This window comes from Gavia stellata, chromosome 4, assembly GCF_030936135.1.
Source record: "Gavia stellata isolate bGavSte3 chromosome 4, bGavSte3.hap2, whole genome shotgun sequence".
In the NCBI taxonomy this organism is placed as follows: domain Eukaryota; kingdom Metazoa; phylum Chordata; class Aves; order Gaviiformes; family Gaviidae; genus Gavia; species Gavia stellata.
The window spans coordinates 76,361,758-76,384,301 of NC_082597.1; the positions used below are offsets into that span (position 1 = coordinate 76,361,758).

At 41.9% G+C, this 22,544-nt stretch overlaps 1 protein-coding gene across 1 annotated transcript in view; it reads left to right on the plus strand.

Moving 5' to 3' along the window:
- STK38L (serine/threonine kinase 38 like) overlaps nucleotides 1-22,544 on the plus strand; it is a 48,208-nt gene that overhangs the window by 9,713 nt on the left and 15,951 nt on the right. The window contains exons 2-3 of the mRNA XM_059816617.1: nucleotides 20,003-20,147; nucleotides 22,006-22,057. Of these exons, the coding sequence (XP_059672600.1) occupies nucleotides 20,014-20,147; nucleotides 22,006-22,057 (186 nt within the window). The 5' untranslated portion in view covers nucleotides 20,003-20,013. The remainder of the gene's footprint in view (nucleotides 1-20,002; nucleotides 20,148-22,005; nucleotides 22,058-22,544) is intronic.

A 22,544-nucleotide genomic window follows, 5' to 3' on the forward strand; every position in this document is an offset into this window, starting at 1 on the left:
CTTCACCTTTGCTTGTCAGTAAGATGCAAAACTCTGGCTGTGGGGAGGGTACAATGAAGAAATATGCTTGCCCGTTATCTGTTTAAATAAGCAATATAATGTTCTGCTTTAAAATAATCTTTACAATCAAAAGGAACATTTAGAAAAAACCATTAATAGATACACATCTATTTTTTTATGCGTACTTTAGATCACTGTGTTCGAAAGGATTGAAAGAACAGTGAAAAGTCAAAAATGAAAAAGGCAGTAATTATGAGGTAATTTGGGGGAAATAGTTATACTCTAATAAAGATAAGTAATTTTAGCTAATTTTCTCTCTGCCCTTTTTATTAAACAAGCAGTAATATTTACAAAGCCAATTTCAGTTTTGTTTACAGTCCAATCTCAGTTTCAGTTTTTGATGCCCAGGCATGGGATGAGCCTGTGTTTAGGGAGTAAAGGCTGCAAGAGAAGAATTATGATGATGATTTCGGTTATACTATTTCTCTTAAATACTGAAACCTGTTAGTGTTCTTTGTATTTTTTCCATGTAGAAGCTTACTTTTGAGACTAGTCTTAACAGTATCTATCTTATTTCTATTTGACTGTAGTTTTCTCAGTCTGAGAAACAGCATGAATGTATTTTCTTGGTTCTTTTGTCTAAGTGCTCTGAAGCAGTCGTGTTGTCTTTAAAGAATGCTACCATACAGACTAAGAGGATAAAAGCTTCTGTATTCTTACTTAGGACATCAGAGAGCGATAGTGAATCTGCATCTGCCTGCGTGCAGTTGAAGAATGCACTTGCATGATGAGATTTTCTTCTGTCATTGTGGAATCTAAGTGCTTTCCCTCCCTCTCTTGCCTGCCAAGGCAAGGCTGGATTTTTACCGCAAAGATGTTGGTTAAGTAAGGTCCAGCTACACCCCTTCTCTTTGAATTGTAAAGTAGATCCTCTCCAGATATTGCAAACTAATAAACCACAGTAAGAGAAGTGCAGATTAAGCTCCATATTTGTCTTGGATGGAAGGCCAGACTTCTGTCTGGAATGTCTGAATCTGTGCTTTGGGTGCAGCTTCCTTCTATTCAAGGGTGGTGATCATCTTGTCAACAAAACATCTGATTTACAAGATGAAGTCACTTACAGAAGTAGGCTCCCATTATATATGTACATCTAGGGAGGGAAATAGTGGCTTTTTAGCTTGTGATATAACAAGTGCTGCACCTGCTTATGCTTTTTCCCCTTCTTTTCTCTTCCTTGGGTAGATCAGGAATGTAGTTTATGCTTGCCCAACAGTGTAGGACTTTTAACGGAAATGAAATTTGGTTAACCCTACTTTTTACAAGGAAGCTGCACAGAATGCATTCTAATGGCTTTCCAGGGTAATGGTATCTAAGACTAATGGATGAATGGAACACTTAAGAATTTCTTTGTAATTCTTGGCTTTCTTTGGTACATCAGTCAATGCTACTTCTAAGCAAGAAGCCTCTTTTGTTGATAGGGTGCTAAATCTACGTCCCATATTGAGTTTGGTGGTATAGTTCTCATCAACTTTGAGGGAGGGGGGACTGACAAAGGATAATCCAGCCTCTGTTCTGGATACCTAGCACATATTTTGAAGTGACAGGCAGAGCGAGGATATATGAATGTACCAAGATCTTTTTGTAAGTGCTTTTTCAATATGGAAAGATCCGGTGCTTTTTGAGGTACTGACCACATTTGACCCTGCGTACTTCACAGGTATCATTCAATCATTTAGCAGCTGTTTACTAAGCACCAAAATTCAGAAGGCCTTCATCTTTGAAGGAAACGCATTCTTTTCTCTCAACTCGGCATCTCTAAATTCACTGAGCAGCACCAATCCCTTAATATTAAATGTCTTTATATTCAATTACAAATGCAACAAAGTTCAAATTAATTTATATAAGCAACTGATTTTTCAAAACTATTGCTCTGAATTTTGTTTGTGACGTGTATGGCTTTGCTTTCTAGCGAAGTTAAATCACTGGGATTGTATAGTGCTTTGTGGGGATGTGGTGATTTATTATGTTATAAGTTTGTATTACTTGCTTCATGCCTCTCTACTGGCAAAGATAATGCAAATATTCCTAATGGTGTGAGTCCTTGAAATTAAGCGGTTTATTCAAGGTGAGCCTATGTTTGTTTGCTCAGTTTTCTTAAAGAAAAATACTTGGGAGTTCTTAAACTCTTGTTGGCTCCAGAAAGCAGAAATGCAGTTAGCATGTGGGATAGGAATACTCCTGTTGCCTGCTCTCCTTTTGCATGGCTCTGGCATGTTGACGGTCAGCAGGTCTTAGTTTTTCCTACTGAGAAAGTGTGGGGTTATATATATTACTTAAAGAAATACTTAGATTAGTTCATATTTTGTAAAAACACACTGGGATACTTTCAGCAAAGATGCTAGGTAAAAGCAATTCGTGTTTTGAAGGAACGTGCTATTTTGAGGGAGGATAATTCATTTCCCCCACCTTATTCAGTCCTTGGCCTTTAGAATGGTATCAACAAAGGAAGTGACTCTTACAGATGCTTTGTGATGTGGTTCCTAATTTATTGAGAGCTGGACTGAGATCCATTGACTCATTTCACGTAAGCCACCAAAGAGCTATTTCCAGTTATTGCCTGAACCAGGTCTTTGAGCTGAAAGGTGCCATCTCTGACTGCCAGCCATGCTTAACAAGAAACATAACAAACTTACATTACAAATATTTCAACATTATAATTCAGCCTTTGAAGTTTTGGCACTTATTTGGCAAAGGATGTCTCCAAAGAGGTATTTTTAGCGAACACTATATATAGAGCTTCAGATCTTCATCTTTTTTCTTTATGTGGAGAATATTTTTACTGTCTGTGAGGTGCTCAGAGTTAAAGGATGTAAAAATGACAAGATGGTCAAACCACAGTTGGGTTCAAATTGTCTTAAGTTTGGTGGGAGCTGAGTCTATCACATTACAGACAGTTGCCCAGTCCTCTTCTGCTGGAGAGTTCAGCGCTCTATGGTGCAGATGGGGATGGGGGAGGGATGTTACCTATTTTATTTGCTTCATTTGGCCCTTGAAATGTATTTTAACTGTAAGTCACACCCATTTGCTGTAGGACTACTATTTGATGAGCCTGGGTCTCTAAAAGTGCTTGAGAAACCTGTTACAGACATGGCCAACAGTTACAGGCTTTTGAGATGATCAGGAGAAGCAAACTGCTAAATCCAAAGACTAATTCCAGGTACCCTCATAACAGTGAGAGTTGGCATTGTGTCAGCTGCCAGGCAGGATTCATCTACCTACCCTTGGGTGCTTAAAAGCTGCACATTCAAGCCAGTTAGTCGTCTTAACTGTCCTCTGTAGTCAGTGGAGATGAAAAAGCAGTAGGAGGAGATGTTTGCTTCTACCTTCTGTGAGGGTGGCTATTTTAGATCTCTGCTACTACAGCTGGTAGAACAGAGGTTAACACATGTTTCGGGGAAAAAGATGGGTACAAACAAGGCCCTGGTGGACTTCCAGTTGTGCAGCCTCAAATGCGTATATATGCTCTGATACTGCTGTGTGACTTCTGAGTAGTTTCCTATGGCAGTTGAAATTTCAACAATAATAAAATCCTTTGGCTTCACCTTAGTGAAATATCTCTGCAGGTGCATGCAAAAACTTGTGAATACACAGACTCCTTTTGTTTTGCTGATAGTGTAGTCAGAATCTGTTTGTTTTTCTCCAGAAGAGTGTGAAGAATGTGCTTCCTCAATAGCAGCTGTGAAAGCCCCGGGGCCCAGTGTAAACAGCAGTGTAAGTAGGCAGAGCTTCTCTGCAGTTGCACCTCTGAAAAACCCAAGGCTCAGGTCAACTGAGCTTTTTTCTGTTTCCTGCTGCAATTCTAGTTTTTCCCATAGTTCATTGTGCCACTTAGTGTTAAAAATAGGATTCCATAAAACATTTTTATGTTCCTTAAGTGCACACATTTCATTTTTCAAATGTGCATCTGTGTGAAGGCTTGCCAGAGAAACAGCTTGCCTTTCCTCAGTGTTGCCCTGATCTGACTCTAATACTAAACCCAAGGTAAGAGTCAGGACTAATCTGGCGATTCCATGTCTCAGCTCTTCCTTCAGGTTTCTGGCAGCTTCTGCAAATTACATTTTGTGCTTCAGATGCTGGTATGGTGCTGCATGGTTGACTTTTTAAAACTATTTTTTATTTTGGTGGCTCTGATTAATTTTGTTGTGCCTCATTTTTCCCATTTCTAAAATCAGATTGAAGTTGTCCTCATATTTTGAGAACTACATGTGGAGCATGCTATGTAAGCCTGTATGTTATCTTGGATGTATTTCTACTACTAAATGGGTGGAGTTGAAGGGGTCTGTCCCCCAGGCCACTGTGGATGCTTGCTACAAGGCAGGGTTCTCTGGTCAAGTTCTTCCCTTGCTCTTACACCTTCAGAGTCCTCCCAGGATTGAGCCTGAGTTCATTTACTTTCCTTGTAGTCAACAGGGATACAATTGCTGACTTGCTTTACCAAGGTGATGTGCTTTATGTTTCAGTTCTGCAAAGTACCTCAAGATCTGGGTGGAAAATACTTTAAAGGGGCAAAACATAATTTGCTTGAAAGCTGGGAGGAAGGTACATCACATAGGGAAGCAGAATAAAGCTTGCAGCTCCAGTTCATTGGAAGATGAAGATGCTTCCTGGCATTATTAACAGGAGGAATAACCCCAAGGAGGGGAAAGCAGCTTGAGGCTTGGTAACAACCCCAAGAGGCCTTTGCAGCTTTGGGCATGCTGGGAAGGTTTGAGGGCACACTTTCCTTCCCAGAGGCTGCCAGCAGAGCAGCTTCCCTGTGCTTCCAGGATTTGCTGAAATTTCCATTAATTTATTTTATTACTGATTTATTTTGCAAGACTAGCCTCCAGATCTTGCTTCCATCCCTGTGTTATCATCTTAGACCTGGGGAGGGTAATGAAATTTTTATTATGCATCTAGGCTAGGGAGGTAGGGCTCAATATCAATTGGGACTTGATCTGTGGAGTAAAAAGTGCTAGTTTTTGCACAGACCTTTTCTGACTGCCAGGGGTACTTCTAAAATAAGGGATTTTACTTGGTTTTCTTTTTGTAAATGAGTGCAAGTTGAAATGTATTTTAAGACTCAATTGAAGCAATAATTAATTGTGTGGGGAATCACAGATGTAAATGTTTTTGTTTCTGTACTAATACTACATTATTAGACTCCTTTCTCTTTATTTTTTTTAGTGCTCTCTATATTTTCAGAAGTGAAGAGAATATAGCAGAGCAGCTGCTTCTTAGTGATTCATGAAATTGAGAAGTATTCTCTCTTACCCTGTGTGATATCAATGTCACAAACTACATTCCTGATATTATGTGTGGCTTTACCAGGAAACGATAAACTTTCCAAATGTTATCTATTTATCAGTACTTTAAAAGACAGCTGATTAATGTTATTTGCATATGAGCAACAGAATGTGTAAACATTGACTGGGGAGTCATTCAAATGAATGCTTTCAGCTGGATTCACAATAGCAACGTTTCTCCGAGGCTGAGTGTAGCTCGTCTTGGGAATGTTATTGCCAAACTTGGCCACTTGCAGTATATTAATATTTAATTGTCCTTTCTATTGCCTTTTCACATATATTTTCCTCCAACTTCTGGATTCAGAATTAAGACTTCAACCCTGTTCTTGGAACAGTGAAAAACATCTCAATTGCTTATCTTGCCACACACCCTTCCAAATCCACAATATACAGATTAATGCCTCTTCTGCAGTTGACTGTAGTTAACTCTTTGTCCAGTCTGATTGAATGGGCAACTCAGAAGTGCAATGACAAAGAAGGGGCCACATGTCTCATAAGTTTTGGGGCCAGGTTAAATAATGAATTTTCAGAATGAGTTAATAATTTTTTAATACTTCTTTAGCATCTTTCCTCTTAAGAGCTGAGGTTCTTTGTGCATATGAACTCATTAAGCCTCCTAACATGACCTGGTAGGTACAGGAATGCTGTTTGTTTTTTTGTAGGGTGACTGAGGCACACCCCAAGTACTTTTCTTTTTTCTTTTTTTCTGTAGGGTTTGGTTTTGCACATGGGAAACAAAATAGAATCCAGATCATCTGTTACTTAATGCAGTTTCCTGTGTTGTAGCCACAAGAGCATCCTTCCTCTGTACATACATCATCTAGAATTAGAAAAAGAAAACTCAAAATATTCATGACTTCAACGCTTGCATCATTGGCAAATACCAGGAATTTAATGTGGTTTTATTTTGCAGGAAGATTTGTCCACCTCAAGTCACTATTACAGGTTGTGTTAGGGATACCTTTGCAGGTAACTCTTCTGGTAGAATTGTTGAGTAGAATGAGAGGACGTGCATTAAGGAATGAGTGAGAAATTAGAGTGGGCCTTAAGGTGGATGTTCCTGGTGTGTTACTGTAGATCGGGTACTGGGCTTTGCTCTGTCTTTGCTTTCAGCGTTCTTTGGGTGAGCATAGAACTATTCAAATTCAAGCACAAATTATGTTTGTGTCTGCTGCATAGTGTGGACTTCTGCTCCATGTCAGCATTGCTGTTTGAGCTTGCTTGTCCATGTTGGGCTTTGCTCAACATACAGGAACCGAGCAGCGTTCCAGGAGGAGCACTTGGTATGGCTTCCGAAGCAAGCAGAAGCAGCACACAGTACAAACCCTTCCTGGTCTTTGTGTATGACCCTAGCTATATTTACAAAGAGTGCAGCGTATGATACACCGTCTAGGGGATAGGTGTTCAGCTGTTCATCATGATCAGCCTCACCATAACCATTTTCATCAATATCGAATGAATTGTGTTCCCTAGTGTTGCAGCTTGAAGTAAAGGGGATGTGAGAAAGTAATCATAGCCTGTTTTTTAAGAGCTTTGCAAAGCTGTCCTCTCCATCAGCACATTCCCAAATGGAGCCAGTAAAAGTTGGTGCAAGAAGAATGTGACTCACTGATGAGAGCATTTCTTTAACAGTTGTCATGGTTAGGCTCTGGGTTTTATGTTGAATCCAGACTGAATTACTGGCCACTGTGAAAAGGGACAGTCCTCTCCTCCCATCGCCACAACTGTATCCAAATCCTACTTGGATGTAGTCCAAATTTGGGTGTCTGCAAAAGGGACAGTGCTGTTCTCCCCCTTGTCCTCTCTGCCTATCCATGTTTCATTACTCCTCTTTCACTGAATTTAGCAGATGTGTAGTTGGAGGGTGGGACGAACCAACTTGCTGATTTTATGGAAGAATGGTCTCCTTTTTACAAGGGGATGGGAGTGGTTGGTAGCTTAGGTGAACTCAGCAGCCTGACAAACCTAACTCGCCTGTGGCTGCATTATTGGGAAAACTGTAGGAGTGTGTGGCCAGGGCTGGAGGGATCAACAAAGTGAGAGGGAGGGACCTCTCTCTAAGAAGCAATTCATAGACCTGCATTGACGCTCCTTGAAACAGAACTTGGCAGCAATGTCTATCTTTTCTGTGTAAGGGCCTTGTGCATGGGGCCCATCCCCATAAGGAAATGTTAATGTTAAATAATATTTCAAAAGTGGAAATGATCTCATTCTTCCTACGGCTTATTTGGGTTTTTCTCTGGTTACTATTTATGGGAAATAGCTGTTTGTATCCAACTTGTCAAGCAATTCGGATCGCTGCCTGAAAGGTGCCTTTTTTTTTTTTGGCCACTCCACCAGTCTCCATCTTTACACATTGTTTGCACTAAACTGGTATTTCCATTCAAATTTCCTGCAGGTAACTCCACTTGTCTTCATCTCTGCTTGACAGATAAAGAAATGGAGGCACAATGACACTTAGTCACTTTAAAGGGCAATAGAGACTTACACCTTGAAAAGGAACAGTGAGAGCCATTCTGCAGGAACACAAGTGTTGCTTTTCCTTCTACTTTCCGGTAAGGCCCATACCTTTGTATGAGGTGACCTGTGTTCCATGAAGAGTCTCTCTTACTGATGAGTCTTGCTCCTTTTCTCCATCAAGAGTGTGCTTAGCCCTCAGGACATGCTGTAAGACTGTTCTGAAGGGTTTCTTGGTGGGAGAGGTTTGCTCCTAGAGAGGTTGTCATCTTGTTCTGTTATTCCTGCCATAATTGATTTCATCTTGGAAGTGTATGAAACTGGGCTTTTTATCATTTTTTTTAATCTGGAAATTTGCCTGTTTTTGCATGTTTAATTGTAGCACAGCAGCTACATACAGTCTTAGTATCTTTTAGAAACTTAAGTAGATATCCTCTGTTCCTTTTCCCTCTCACTTTCTCTTGCAGCTGGATATAGCCAGAGCTTTTGTCCACACCCTGCTTTTGCCTCTCTTGTCCTTTAACTAGGAAACCAGATAATTGAATCAAATCTCTGAGACTAATTTAGAGGAAAACACCACCCATTTTGAGTGAGCTTTCCCAGGCCAAGACTGGAGAATGACCTTCCAGAGGGAACTAATGCCCATCACAAACCTCATCATCTTTCACCTGGGTGAAAATCTTTTATTTCCTTTTCCTTTTTGCCTTTCTTTTATCTTCCTAGAAGGGTGGATATGTGATTGTGTAGGAGGGATCATGTGTATATACACATATCTGTAACAAAGCACTCCTGATCACTCTTCAGCCCTAGAGGAGATGAGCAGTTGGGGTGTTAAGCAATAGGCTGCAGGAAGACTCTCGGATTTCATGAAGGTGAGGTGCTGGAAGTTTGCTGTTGAAAGAGCTGTTTTATTCTATACCTAAGCCTCTAAATCTCAGAAGGATAAGCCACAGCTACCCACTTGCAGTGTATTTTTGTTCTCAAATTGATATAAATGTTGAAATGCAAAAACACAGTTGTATTGACTGTTCTCCCCTAGAACAGTCTGATAATAAGGCAGAATGGTAATGTTTTCTCTTTTCAGTTGTCCTTGTTACCACAGTAGGGATCAAATGTTGACGTCATGGTTCCTTCATGAAATAATATTTCTTTCTCCACCTTTGGTACTGATGGTCAGAGCTCCTGATGGTTTGGTGGTAAGACTATGGCACAGCTCCATCTCTGCCATTCCAAATCTGCTTCCCGGCTTCAGGCGCTATGAAGATGGTATCCTGTATTCCTCTCTTACATGCATCTTTTCATCTCTGTGTATCCTAGGCCTCATCAAGGTAGTCTGCTTTATGTGCCAAAAGCTGTCTCCTTCTCCAAAAATCATAAAGAAATGAACTGTTGTAGTGGGATTTGAATGGGCAAACATCTGCTCTCCAGTATTGCATGTACTAACAAGATGCACTACCTGCATTTGCAGCTTTTTAAGGCCAGAGGGATCTGTTGTGTTCGTTAACCCTGACTACAGGCATTGCAGGCTATAGCTGGTCACTGATGTTCTGCATCTCATTTAGCGGTCAGCTCCTTTGCTGGCACAGACTTATCATGTGTAATCACTATACTTAATTTGATTGATGTGATCTAAAAAGAGCCCAGCAAGAGTCAGAGATTTGAACATACATCAGTAAAAAGAAAAATTAACTTAGTGCCCTCTTGTCCTCCAGCATTCTCCCACGCAGAAGTCCCTCCTAGTTCCCAATGGCAAAGCCCCCCTCTGTTCCTGCCTCCCTAGGTTCCTTAGAAAACAGGAAGGCTTTACAGCATCCTTAAAATCCAAGAGTAGAGTTTGTTGGATCAAAGCTGAAAATATATTACAATTTCAAGGAAACTTTATGCAGGTGCCATGTTAGAAGCTCCTCCTCTTATTCTTTACTTCTGTCCTAAGTTGTGTCTCTTGGCCATGAAAGAGCCAGATGTAGAGAAATCCACTGTGAGTGAATTTTACTTTTAGACAGTTGTACATGTTTTGCAGTGGGACATATCTTTCGCTAGACCTCAGTATAATTTTATCCAGAAAACCAATAACTGAGGAGGAAACAGATTTTTGGTCATTGACCTTGCTCTCTTCATAATTATTTCATCATCCAAAACATTGCAGCAAAATATTTAGCATGGGCTTCTTTATGCCAGTTAATTTAGCAGATCTTAAAACAATGTTTTCTTGAATATGCCTGGATGCAAGTGCTTGCTATAAGCTGAGAAAATGCTTAAGTGCCCAGGAATGCAATTACTTCAGTAGATAGAGCTTCCTGTTTTTAGACACTTCTAAGAGCACAAAGGTTTGCAGCACTGTGCAACTTGTGGAGAGCCAGGAGAAAGGAAAGATAGAAGTAAGCTAAAGCAAGCTATGAAACACCATTTCACTGCACAGCATTGTTAGCTTTTCAGCAAGCTACTGATTTATCTTGTTGCCAATAAATTAAAATGCATCAATTTAGATGCCGTGGTAAACCCTGGAAGGGAGGGATGGCTGCATGGGACTGCAAGTCTAGTTTCCCCATTGCGTCTTGTGCTTTGTTTAGTCGCCCAGGGTGTTGTCCTGAGCTGACCTCCCATTTGGGGCACTCCTTGGAAGACAAAGCAGTGTGTGGATACACCAGCACCTCTATGCCCTTCCTGTTCCCAGCTCTAGCCCTCCATCCTTGCTGATGGAGCAGAAGTACAACCTCTGTTTTTCTCCTCTTTCTACATTGAGGTTAATGGGGTGGATAGGGGATACTATCTTGCAGCCGCACACATGTGCACAGTAAAGCAATTTGAGTGGGTACTGCTAAAACCTAAACTATTGCATTGTCTTAAAAAGCCCTTCTGTAAAGAAAATAAGATGAATTATTTGAAAGGACTGAGCTCGTGAGGATTTTGGTATGTCATTGCAAATCATTCAACGCTCAGTGAGTGTTCTAAGTACAGGATGTCTCAAAATGTACTCTTAACTTTGGGACAGAGCTATTGATAGTAGAGCATAAAGAATGTAATTGTATCGCCAAAGGTTGAGGCAAGTGGAGCCGAGATGGAAGTGACCTTATTAGTGGGTTTTTGTTTCTAAACTTTAGGTGACCAGTCTCCCATTGTTACTGAAAGCAAAGGTTATGATGTTTGGATCAAAAGTTCCTTTGCTACTTGAAGTGGACAAAAGATTGAAAGGAAGAAAACAAAGTGCATAATTTTATATAGGTGTAGATATACATAGTTTACATGTATATGTACATATATGTATATACAAAAATACATATAAATTTTACCCAGCCTGTACCTTTTCCTGTTGGGGAAATGAATTTGTGTTTGTCAGCTGTGCTTGCTGCTCGTTGAAAGTAGCAGAGAGCTGAATCACAGCCGCTGTTCATGGGAGACTTCTGCTGCTCGGCTCTGTTGAATAGCAGGAAATCCTGGAGTGCAGCACAACTCCAATATTCAGTTTTTATTCCATATTAGGAAATATTTCCTTATCATTACTGCGGGTGTGTTGGAATGATTTGTGAGATTAATTTCTGTGAGCCAAATTAAAAGACGAGGCCCTGTCGCTTACTTCTGGCTTTTGGACAAACTCCATGGGAAGGAATGAAGAGGCTCAGCCTGGGGTGGGGTGGCCCTTTTCAATCAACGCAGGTGAAACCAGCCTTACCAGAACTGTTTTAAAAGAAATCATTTTAGCCTGGTGCAGTTCCTCAATCTGGGTTACGCAGCTTCTCATGCTGGCACAAAGCATTGAGTGGCAGCAGGAGAGAAACAAACAGATGGTTTGATGGAAAGTGGGACAGCTTCTTTCAGAAACAGTGCTGGCTAATGCCAGCTTAGAGTGTGCGTACAACTGTGGCCTTTGCTGGGGGCGGGGGGGGTGTTGGTGTTTTTCTGCAGAGTTTTTTGCCTAGGCTACTCAGAACCCCTCCTTTGTCTTTTGGGGTATTTGTAGGTTTAAGAGTCTACCCCAAGGTAGGAAAGTAACTTCCTTCGCTTTGAAAGCATCTCTTACTTCGGTGCACTGGGTGAAAAGCTCTTCTGGAGTTTAGGGGGCATGTTGGAGCCAGCCACTGACACCCCGAGTTGCTCTCTGGGCCTCACAGTCCCCCAGGTTTCCCTGGTGTCATTGGTTCTGGAAGTACAGCAGCCACTGAGGCTGCAGGACCCGTGCAGCGCTTCCATCCGAGTCCTGCATGTCTGTGAATGTCTCCTCAAGGTTTTCTCACGGTCATGGGGGTCGGGCACTGGGAGTGTCCGCTTTTTTTGGTTTATGAGCTGGGGCTGGGCGAGTCATGGAGCGCTCTCTGCTTTTAGCTGTGACTATAACAGGCAACTCACCCAGACGCTCTATGGGGAAAGCAAGAATGACTTAAAATGGCTAAAACATTTGAACATATTTTGTTTTTAAATAGCAAAGCGTGTTCAGACAGGGCTAATTTTACTCGGTTCCTTAGTGCTACTTTAAATAGAACAAATGTAATTAATTCTGTAACTCTAAAGTAGCAAAACTTATTAGAACGTATCACACGTTGGGGAATGAACAACAAACTAAAGGAAATGAAGTATATCAATGAGGTAAATGAAATGCTAAAGTATCAGTGACAGCTTGTTGCAGTCTTATTTCATTTTCCCTTCTCAAATGGGGACTGTTGTAAAAACTGGAGGGTGTCATAAAGATCTGGTCTTGGCAACAACATCGAAGAAGAAAAATCTGTGTGTGCAGTATCTGATTTGTCGTATTTGGCAGGGAATGTTGCTTCCTTCAGGTAGCATATTAAATGAAATAGGGGTTTGTGCATGGTGATACTAAAAACATTAATTATGTAAGAACATAATACTTATTTTTCTTTCTGAAACATACCCCAGAGCAGTGCTTGGCAAACATGCTGATCTGATAAGTGTGAACTTCAGTAACAGCAGTAGTGCAGCTAGCATCATCCAGATGTCAAGAATAAGAATATTAGGTCAAACCCTATTGAGCTGAAGGGGTTTTTAATTGACATAAGTGAACTTTGGACAAGGCTCCCTTCTGACCATAAAAATCTCTATTTAGTAATAACATAAGTATTAAGATCAGGCTGTGAGACTTGAAAAATATTGGCCCATAATTGATGTAGATTGGCATAGCGGGGTTTTCTTGTTTGCTTGCTTGCTGCTTGGACACTTCAGGATCCTGTAGTGTTTTGTTTGTTTCTGGAGGTTTCTCAAAAGCTTTGAGAGTGGATTTAAAGTGGGTTACAGAAGAAGAAGGCAGGGAATCTCTCCAGGAGGAGGTTCAGTATAAACAATTGGATGGTGAAAATATGCACAGCGCAGTTGCCAAATTTGTGCTGGCGGAAACCGTAGCGCAGAAAGTCATTTTCCCTTCAGGCTGCTGCCACAGTATGACCACTTTCTCCTTCTGTTTCATCACTGTAGCCATCAGCTGTTGTACAACATTTTAATCTTTGCTTTCTGTTTGCATGTCAGCTCATACCACGTACAGTTGCGTGTTTCAGAAGTTGCCCAGGGTGCCTGGGCAGCTGCTGCTCCTCCCCTTGCTCTTGCTGGTATGTCACACCACCTCATCCTGCTGAGCCTTTGATTGATTATTTCGTTTATCTGTCCCTGCTCACTGCCTTTTGGTGTGAATCATGCTGTTATTTGTGTATGGTGGGTTGTTTTTTATATCTATCTATATATCTATATCTATCTCCTGTCTCTCTTTAAGAGAATCCAAAGAATTTGGAGACAGCAGGGCTGGCACTCATACTTGAAGCCTTGCTGTATCCATGCTGCTTTCCTAGACAGCACTTCATTTTTTAAATATAATCCTTGTCACCGGTGGTTTTTAGTGCCCAGTTTTGCGAGTTGCTTTGCTGTGTTGTCTGTAAGGAGCTAAGCAGCATTACTAAGTCTGCTCTTGCTTCTTACCCAGAAGAGCTCCAGCACTATGCACAGTGTTGATAGCTGGCATTTCTGAAGGTACTTGCTTTATTGAGCTGTACGCATTTACTTTGGAATAGGTCTGGCACTGAAAGGCTGTCTCTCCTATCTCTTTTACCTTCTAATTCTTGAAAAATGCCATTTGTATGCTTCATTTCAGGAGCAAGTTGAATTGACAGTAAGTGTCATGCTGAGAAAATGGTAACTTTGAAAGGCAGAAATACGTTTCAGTATCTGCCTTACCCGGAGGCTTTCACTCAAGAGCCAAATTCCCTTGGAATTAAATGGAAACTTTACAAACTTTGCAGTTTTACCTTTTTTACTGCAATAGTGAACTGTCTTCCTAATTGCTGGGCTTTAGGGGTGTGCTTGGGTGTATAAATGAAAATTATTGCCCTTTCTGTGAAGTGACATAGCTGTTTTGAGAGGAGGGATTGGTGTTCCCTGTCCTGATGAACATGTATGTAGCTTTACATTTTAAAGCCGAATCGGAAACCCAGCATGATGTAAGTAGCATCGTTCTGTCACGTGGGAAAACGTGCTTTTCTCTGAGAGGATTGTATGTGCTGTTTGCTTCCTAATTACAATATGCACTAAGTAATGAGTCCACAGTAAATTCATGCTAGGGCTGCTGTATAATTATACTACATGCATGGCTTCAAAAATAAGAATGATATTTCCAGTGCGTGAATTAGGTCCAGATTAATTTGATAGTATAGATCAGCCTTATTTGATAGTAAGAACAAGCTATACGATATAACACAGTTGTGCAGGAGACTTGCCTGTAAAGAGACTGACACCTTCAGACCCATTCTTATGGAAGTGAAGCCCAGTCATAATACCCACCACTGTCTAACTGGCACAGACTTGATCTTTTGCTGGCAATCTGTGTAACAGAAAGCAAGAATTGAGCAAATAGGTTACTGTAGTATCACTAGGAATGTGAAACCCTCTAATAAGGAAGATAGCTGGAAAGATTGGTTTCAGTTTTCATTGTTTGTAGCCCACTTTCACATATTTATATTCTCACTGAAGTGAGAAATCATTAAAAAGTAAACGTGAAATGTTGGAAGAATATGTTAGAAGGATCTGAAATTATGAACTTACCTGCTTTGGCAGGGGTGTTTGTTTTGTTGTTTGGTTTGGGGTTTTTTTTGTTTTTCCCTATCAAAGTATTTGAATCTTCACCATCACTACAGTTTAAACGTTTGGTGATGTGAAGTGTTATGATTATGCTCTCTACTCCACATCCCTGTCCTGTTGCTCCATTTTACAGGCTGGAAAGTATGCCATGGGGTAATAAAGCAAATTTCTTGAGATCTTGTAGCACATCTATGTTGGGATCCTGTTTCACCCCTCATTATCCTTTTCTCTTTGAAGTCTAGAGCTACCTGGATCAGTAGAAATAGTCTCTAAAATTACTGAGGGTGTCAAACCTCCATCCTTCCTTCCAAGTGACAGCTCTGTGCTCACACATCCTGGATGTCCCGAGATGGAGCTGTGGAGGTTCCTGGAGATGATGTGCGAGAGGCTTGGATTTTGTGTTCTAATCCCTTCCTGATTAGAAAATATCCTGCAAGGTGCCAAGTGTTTCTTTCAGGGGAGAACAGTTCTCCAGGTGCCTTGATTTTTATTTTTTTTTTCCCCATCTTGCCTCTTCTTGAGTTGTAGCAGGTGGGATGGGATGCCTCAGTGATTTTGCTTTGATTAACCAGAGCCTGAATCCAACAGTCTAATATGAAAACATTAATGATGGACTGTGGAAGCTGCCAAGAAGCACCCTGAAGAGGATGTGAGTTTTGACTTGCCAGTTGTGTAGCAGAAGCTGGGTGTAGTGTTTTCAACTGTAGAAACACTTTCAGGAAAATCGGTCAAGGGTTTGACTTAGACCTGTTGTGATAGATGGATGCAGAGACTGGAACTGTAGTAAACACTGCTTGGCCTTTCTTTGTTTCCCAGTCAGGAAGGATCTGGGAATAAAAAGATCAAATGTATGCTTGGACCAGGCAGCATTTTTCTACCAGAAAGGAGATGGCTGGTCAGGACAGCGGCTGAGGGAACTGGGGTTGTTCAGTCTGGAGAAGAGGAGGCTGAGGGGAGACCTTATCGCTCTCTACAACTGCCTGAAAGGGGTTGCAGAGAGGTGGGTGTTGGTCTCTTCTCCCAAGTGACTAGTGACAGGACAGGAGGAAATGGCCTCAAGTTGCGCCAGGGGAGGTTTAGACTGGCTATTAGGAAAAATTTCTTTACTGAGAGAGTGGTGAAACACTGGAACAGGCTGCCCAAGGAGGTGGTGGATTCATCATTGCTGGAGGTGTTCAAAAAAATGCGTAGATGTGGCATTGTGGGACATGGTTTAGTGGGCATGGTGGTGTTGGGTTGATGGTTGGACTTGATGGTCTTAAAGGTCTTTTCCAACCTTAGTGATTCTGTGACAGACTTGCTCAACGGAGACTCTTGAAAACTCCAGCTTGTTAGCACTGGGCCTGCTGTCCCCTTTCTGCTGCTGTACCCTGCTCTCCCTTGTCCTTCAGGAACATCCTTCATCTCCTCCCTGCTATGCTGCTGTCCCACCTGCCTCTTAGGTCAAGATGTCCCCTGGTCACCACACACCTATAGCTCCTCGTCCCTCTCCTGTGTCCACACCGTAGGTGCTTGCTGCTGAGCAGAGCAGGCATCAGGAGAAAGGCTTGCGCTGTGAGTTCAGCCATCCGTCCAGGAGGCACAGGCTCGATTTCTGGGCCAAGCAGCACATATGGTGTGTCTGCTTCTGGCAGCTCCGAGAGGTTGTCCTGCGGGCTGTACGCTGCTCAGTGTCTCCTGTCAATTAGGTCGGTTTGACGTCTCTCTCATTCACAGCCGGTGGTGTATCATTTTTTCCGAAGTAACAGGCCCTTCAGAAATAAAGGTCTTTGGTCCTTGTCAGCCAGAGGAGTTTTGGCCAAATACATCTGGCTGGTTAATATGACCTTCTTTGTGGTCCAGGAAGCCTAATCCAAGGCTGGTGATGCAGCAGGAGTAGAATGGTGCCATTATGCAGATGGCATGAATTTGGGTGAATTAGTAGTTTTTTGAGGGCATTGCCAAGAACTATGGGTGGCACCTTCTCAAAACGTTCCCTTTTAATGTACTGAGGTCAGTAGAAGTAGTGTGCTGTCAATAAAAGGCCCCATTTTGAAGCTTCTTCCTTCCCACCCCCATCCCCTCCAGCATCATTTGTTTGTAAAGGTCATGCTTAAGGATTTTACTTGGTTACTTCCAGCTCAATATTTTGTCTGGGATGTGGATTTGTGCTTTGTTTGGGGGTTTGTTAGTGGAAGCAGAGAGGCAGGAGGAAAAAGGATGGAGAGGTTTTCTCACCTGTGAGCTGACGTAGGAATTTGTAGGGTACCTTATGTCTCCTGCCAAGTCTGTGCTCTTTTCCACTTACTTTGGGGAACCTGGAGAGCTCATGGTATTTCTTGGTTTTACAAAGTTGCTTTTATTTTTTTCCACAGTGACAGAGCTAACTGGAGCCACCTGGAGCCACCAATTGCAAACTGAGCAAATGTAAAGTAAACTGTCTCAAGGAGATGCTATGCTGTGGTACAGTGTGGTCCGGAGGCAGGGCTGGTGGGGTGTGCACAGGGTACGTGGGATGCTGGAAGCAAATGCTTCTGGTAATGCGTCCCTCCTGCCTTGGTGGGCTCACACCATGGTATGATGGTGAAGTTGATACAAGTGACTTCTGGGTTAAATAGCTTTCTCTGAGCTTGCTAGCTTATGGGTTGTGTTCTCATCTATATTTTCCTGCTGTAGAACCACAGTGAGGGTCAGCTGCCCTATTTATAGCATGGTGTGCTAGTGCCAGAATTGTTATCTCCTTTTCACAGGCTTAATAAAATCAAGTGACTTAGATTTGCTATTTGGTAGCATGTGCATTTGTGAGTATAGGAGCATGGGGAAAACAAATTAACAGGAAACAAAATTGCAGTGTTACTTTATCCTACCAGGAACACAAGATGTTCAAAGGATAAATATGCTGTTGCTTGCTGGTGCTAGAGTGCACTCATTATACTTTAAGTAAAGGTTAATCCATTTCAAGCCTGGGTTAATGCTATGCTATCCTGACACTCCAAAATGATCAGAAGGCAGGTTTTTACTCTATTAGGTCATTTCTTGAAATAAGTTAATTACAGATGCCAGCATGTGGCCAGCAGTTGGCTCTGTTTGATTTGGGTGTGCCAACATGTTGTAGTTTTGCTCTCCGATACCTGTTTTATACTTACCTTTTCCCACCTATCAAGGGAGAAAGAGAGTGTAATATTGTATAACAGACTCAATATGGAGAGCAGAGCCAAGTTCTCCAACTTTTCAAGAAGTGTCCAATATGGGGTACATGTTTGTGTGAAGAATAAACCCCTTAATTTTTGGTAAAGATTACTAACAGTTGACAGCTGTTATCTATCTTTAGTAGAAAATTGAAGGGGATAAAAGATTGATTAAAAAATAGAAATATTGACATCATCATAAAGCAGCTGTAGTGCTATTAAAACCTCACTGTATATGTATAGAGAGATACTTTTTTCCCCCTCAAACTCTGGTGTCTTGCACACTCCAAAACACACAGCTAAAATAATATCAACATAATACTATAAAAGGCCTTTATTTGTGACACAGCAGCTGCGTTTCTGGCAACAAATATCTTATTGTCACACCAAATACAATTAAAAATCCACAAGATAAAATGCCATCTTCACAGAGGGTAGCAGGCAAATCCAAAACAAAAAACTAAGAGCTGAATTAAGCAATCTTCTTGTCTGATGTGGACGTGCAAGTTTTCTTCTGTATGAACTTTTAATCAGTTCACCTTAAAAGGTATCAGGATCTGCTTGAAGATCATAAACCTAATTTGGGATTTGTCTTCCTCAAAATCCCCTGGTGAAATAGAAGGATTACGTAAATAATCAAAAGGAAGTGTATGTACTTCTGTGTTATTTTCCAGAACCAACCCAAAACAACCTGAATGAATGACTGTAGAGCTGAGATGCTGCTATTTGTGGCACTCTCTCCTAAAGCGCCTCAACCCACTTCCAGGTAGGGCAGGAGTCCTAGGACAAACAGTGCGCTTTTTTTAATCTCCCCTGGCTTCCCTAGACCAGCTGCAAGGGACTCACAACTGCCCTAAGATGTCTTTTCCCAGAGTTGAAAGTGTAGTTCTAGCACATCCAAGTTCTTCGGGTTCAAGATGAAAGCTCTCAAATAGACAGGCCTTTCTTCTTTCCTTTTTCTTCCCACTTTTTAAGTACTCACTGAACATGTGCCCTGAGGTATAAGTACTTTATCTACATGGGTAATGTATTTACAGCTGCATAAGAAGATTTCCCCCCAGATTTGAGAATCCAAACACAGGGAGTTCTGTAACGAACAGCCGCTTCAGAAACCGCTCATTTTATCGGCGGCATGGCACAGAGGTGGTCAGAAAAGAAACAAATGGAAAGACTAGTTACCTAATGGCCTTGTGGTGGGGAAGGGTTTTCTATTCTTGGTGGTTGTTGCTGTAAAAAAACCAACCAAACTAAAAAACAGCAACAGAAGTTTTCCATTTAAAATAAGGCAATTCCATTATTTCATTTTCATGCAACGGTTTCTAGAAATCCCTCCAACTGTCCACAAGCAATTTTGTTGAGCTGCTTTAAAATTCAAAGGTATTTGATGGCTATCTTCTATCCTTGAAATAGCTTCTTCTCTGGATGGTATTAGGATTTTTGTCCATTTACTTTTTCATTTTATCCTGTCCTTTTGGTAGCGCCTAGCATTTCTGGAGTCTGAAATTGTCAGAGTTGTGACATGCCCAGCTGTGGGAGCTGCCTGGTCCTCCTCCTGCCTTAGCCCTTTTCCTTTCCACACTCCGCTGCCTCTTCTCTCCCCCAGGCTGGGCTCAAGTCTGCCGGAGGTACATTTTCCTCATTTGTGGACAAACGCTGCTGGGTGAGCTGCCCGTAGCCTGCATAATGCTTTGCTATGATTCACCCTGTGTTTTGCCAACATGTTGTTATTTTTTTTTTTTAGAGAGTGGGTAGTAAGTCCTCCTGCTATCTCGGGATAATTTTATAACACAGTTTTTTAATGCCTTTCCTGTGAATTCTATAGCGTCTTAAGAATTTGGAGATGGAGTGTGGGAAAGACAAATATAGATACATATATATATAAAAACATATATATACACACACACATATATTTTAATCTTTTTTTTCAAGTGAGTAATGATTTGACATGCTCTGTTTCAGTACATGTTACCATGGCGATGACTGCAGGGACTACAACATCCTTTCCCATGAGTAACCACACCCGGGAGAGAGTGACGGTGGCCAAACTTACGCTGGAGAACTTCTACAGCAACCTAATTATACAGCATGAAGAGAGAGAAACCAGGTACTGGTTCTGCTTTCTCTCACCCCTCTTCAGCTTTTCTTGGTTGGCTTTTGGCAGCGTTTGTTCAAGGGCACTTTGATCCCCATGCACAGAGCAGTTCTCAGAAGTTTTTCCGTACTTGGTAGCAAGGAGCTAATCCCCAAAGGGCACAGGCTACCTTTCAGCTGCTGGCTGCACTGGTAGACCTGTGAACATCCCCTGCTCCTGCACCAAGCAGTCACTGAGTGACCGAGGACCTCCACTTTTGACATCCTCATACAATTTACCTCCTCATCACATTATTACTACTTTGTGGAAACCGCTCTGTGCAGGGTCTTATTTTGCACGTGTGAGGTTTTTACTTCTGCATGTGGGGTTGGTGACTTCCAATTCCTCCATGCTGCCACCTGGAATAAATTCTACAGAGGTAGATGCTGCAGAGCTGCTGATGGGTGCTAACTTAGTTTTGTGTAAGGCAGTGGCTTGTGGTGTCTGTTCATGCTCTGCAGCATGCAGCTTGTGCCAAGACTCATAAACCCTGCAGAAAGGGGTGTATAGAAGGTAGGCAACAGGACTGATAGGAGAGGTGTTTGACAGGGTAATGGGGTAAGGAAAGGAGGTAGAGAGCTGGGGGTGGTCTGGGGTGGAAATAAGGGGCAGTAAAGAGCATAGGGTTGGTGATGGAGGGCTTGAGACGCTCTTTGGTGGGCAGGAAGAATTTTAGGGTTAATGTAATACTCACCTCTAAATTATTCTTGGGTGGTGTTGACTGGTACTCCCCATGTGGGAGTATGCGTTGGTCATCTCCACTTTAACTTCTCTTATCGGTGCCCAATTCTGCCTCCAGTGTTGTGAAGTGCTACTTGAATTAAGTGTCGAAGCACCAAGCATTTGATTATAATGAATGTTGTGTTTCAAATTGTCATCAGCATGTGAAATTATCATTCCCCTGGTAATGTGTTTTTAATTGAGGGGTTTTCAGCTGAGCAGCAGGGTTTCTCTCTTCATCGTATTTAGTCATTATCCCATGTAATCGAGTTGCTTCTAGTTAGGAGAATAGACTGTCTACTGAGGGCCTTTAATTTAGGGGATCATGCTGTACTTCCCAACGTGCAGAAAGACGCCAGCAGCCTGGCACCCAGCCTTCAAAGTCTTGGCCACTGCTAGTGGGTCACCAGGTTTCTGAAAGCTGCACCCTGACAGTCGTAAAGAAGCATCCTGCGGGTGGAAGAAGAGGGGTCCAGTAGACATGTTGCCACGTGCTGACCCCCTGCCATCTGTGGGGTACTCCCAGGCTTCCCTCCCCACTCAGACCCTGCCAGCCTGGCATGGCACCAGCTGGAGGAGTCTCCTGGCCGGGGCAGGACACTGGGAGGAGGTGATAGCAAATCCAGTGGAGCAGAGTTAGTTGGCACGAGAGTAAGGGGAGCAGGACCAGGTGTGTGACCAGGGAGAGGTCAGCAAGGCTGAGGCTGGGGGTGAAAGCTGGAGCTGGCTGAGGTGTTGGCAGTAGAGCTGGGGTAGAAATGGTGAAGAAAACATGTTTATTCTGATCCGTAATCTTAGCTGATAAAAACAGCCTTACTTCAACAAGATTATATGAAGAAATACAAGTCATTAGAGTGAATATATGTTTGGACCTTTAATGCCTAATTCTGCAAGTACATTAAGTATGTGCTTAAATTTGCTTACACATTTTCCACTCACTTGGTCACAAATGAGTAAATGGATGGAGGGGGCAGTAAGTCTTTAAATTTCCATTTGAGGCAAATTCTTTGGTGTCTGGAATATGTGAAGTAAAAGCATTGTCTTGCTGTAGCGTTATGTTTGTTTTTAATAAATAATAAAAAAAGCAACCTCCTGTTTCTCCCCATTGCAGGCAGAAGAAGCTAGAAGTGGCTATGGAAGAGGAAGGCCTTGCAGACGAGGAGGTAAATACTACTTAAGTAACCTTTGAAGAGGTTGCTTTGCTTTTGTTGCACTACTTCAAATTGGCATTTGAGGAGCTTACAGAAACATTAGCTAGCATGACTTTAAGTTTTAATTTGTAAATGAACGTTGCCCCTGTAAATAACTTGTTTGTTAGGGAAGGTGTGAGTATGATTGAATGATACTTACAATAGCTAAGGCTTTTCCTGCCGCCCTTAGTCCTGATGAGACACAGGGCCGCAGCAAGTATATAGCATGGTTTTCAAAGATTGAAATTGTTTGCCATTATATTTGGCAAGAAAAAAAGGTGAGATGCACTTGGAAGAAGTAGGTAGAAAGCAACATGCTGAAAAAAATTTTTTTTTTTCTTGATTTTAAACAATAAACTGGGTGTACCCTCGCTCCATTTGGATACAGATGAGGAGGGATCTCTGTCTGGTTGGCATCTCTCAGAACTTTGGTCAATAAGTTGCTTTTCTGAGGTCCATC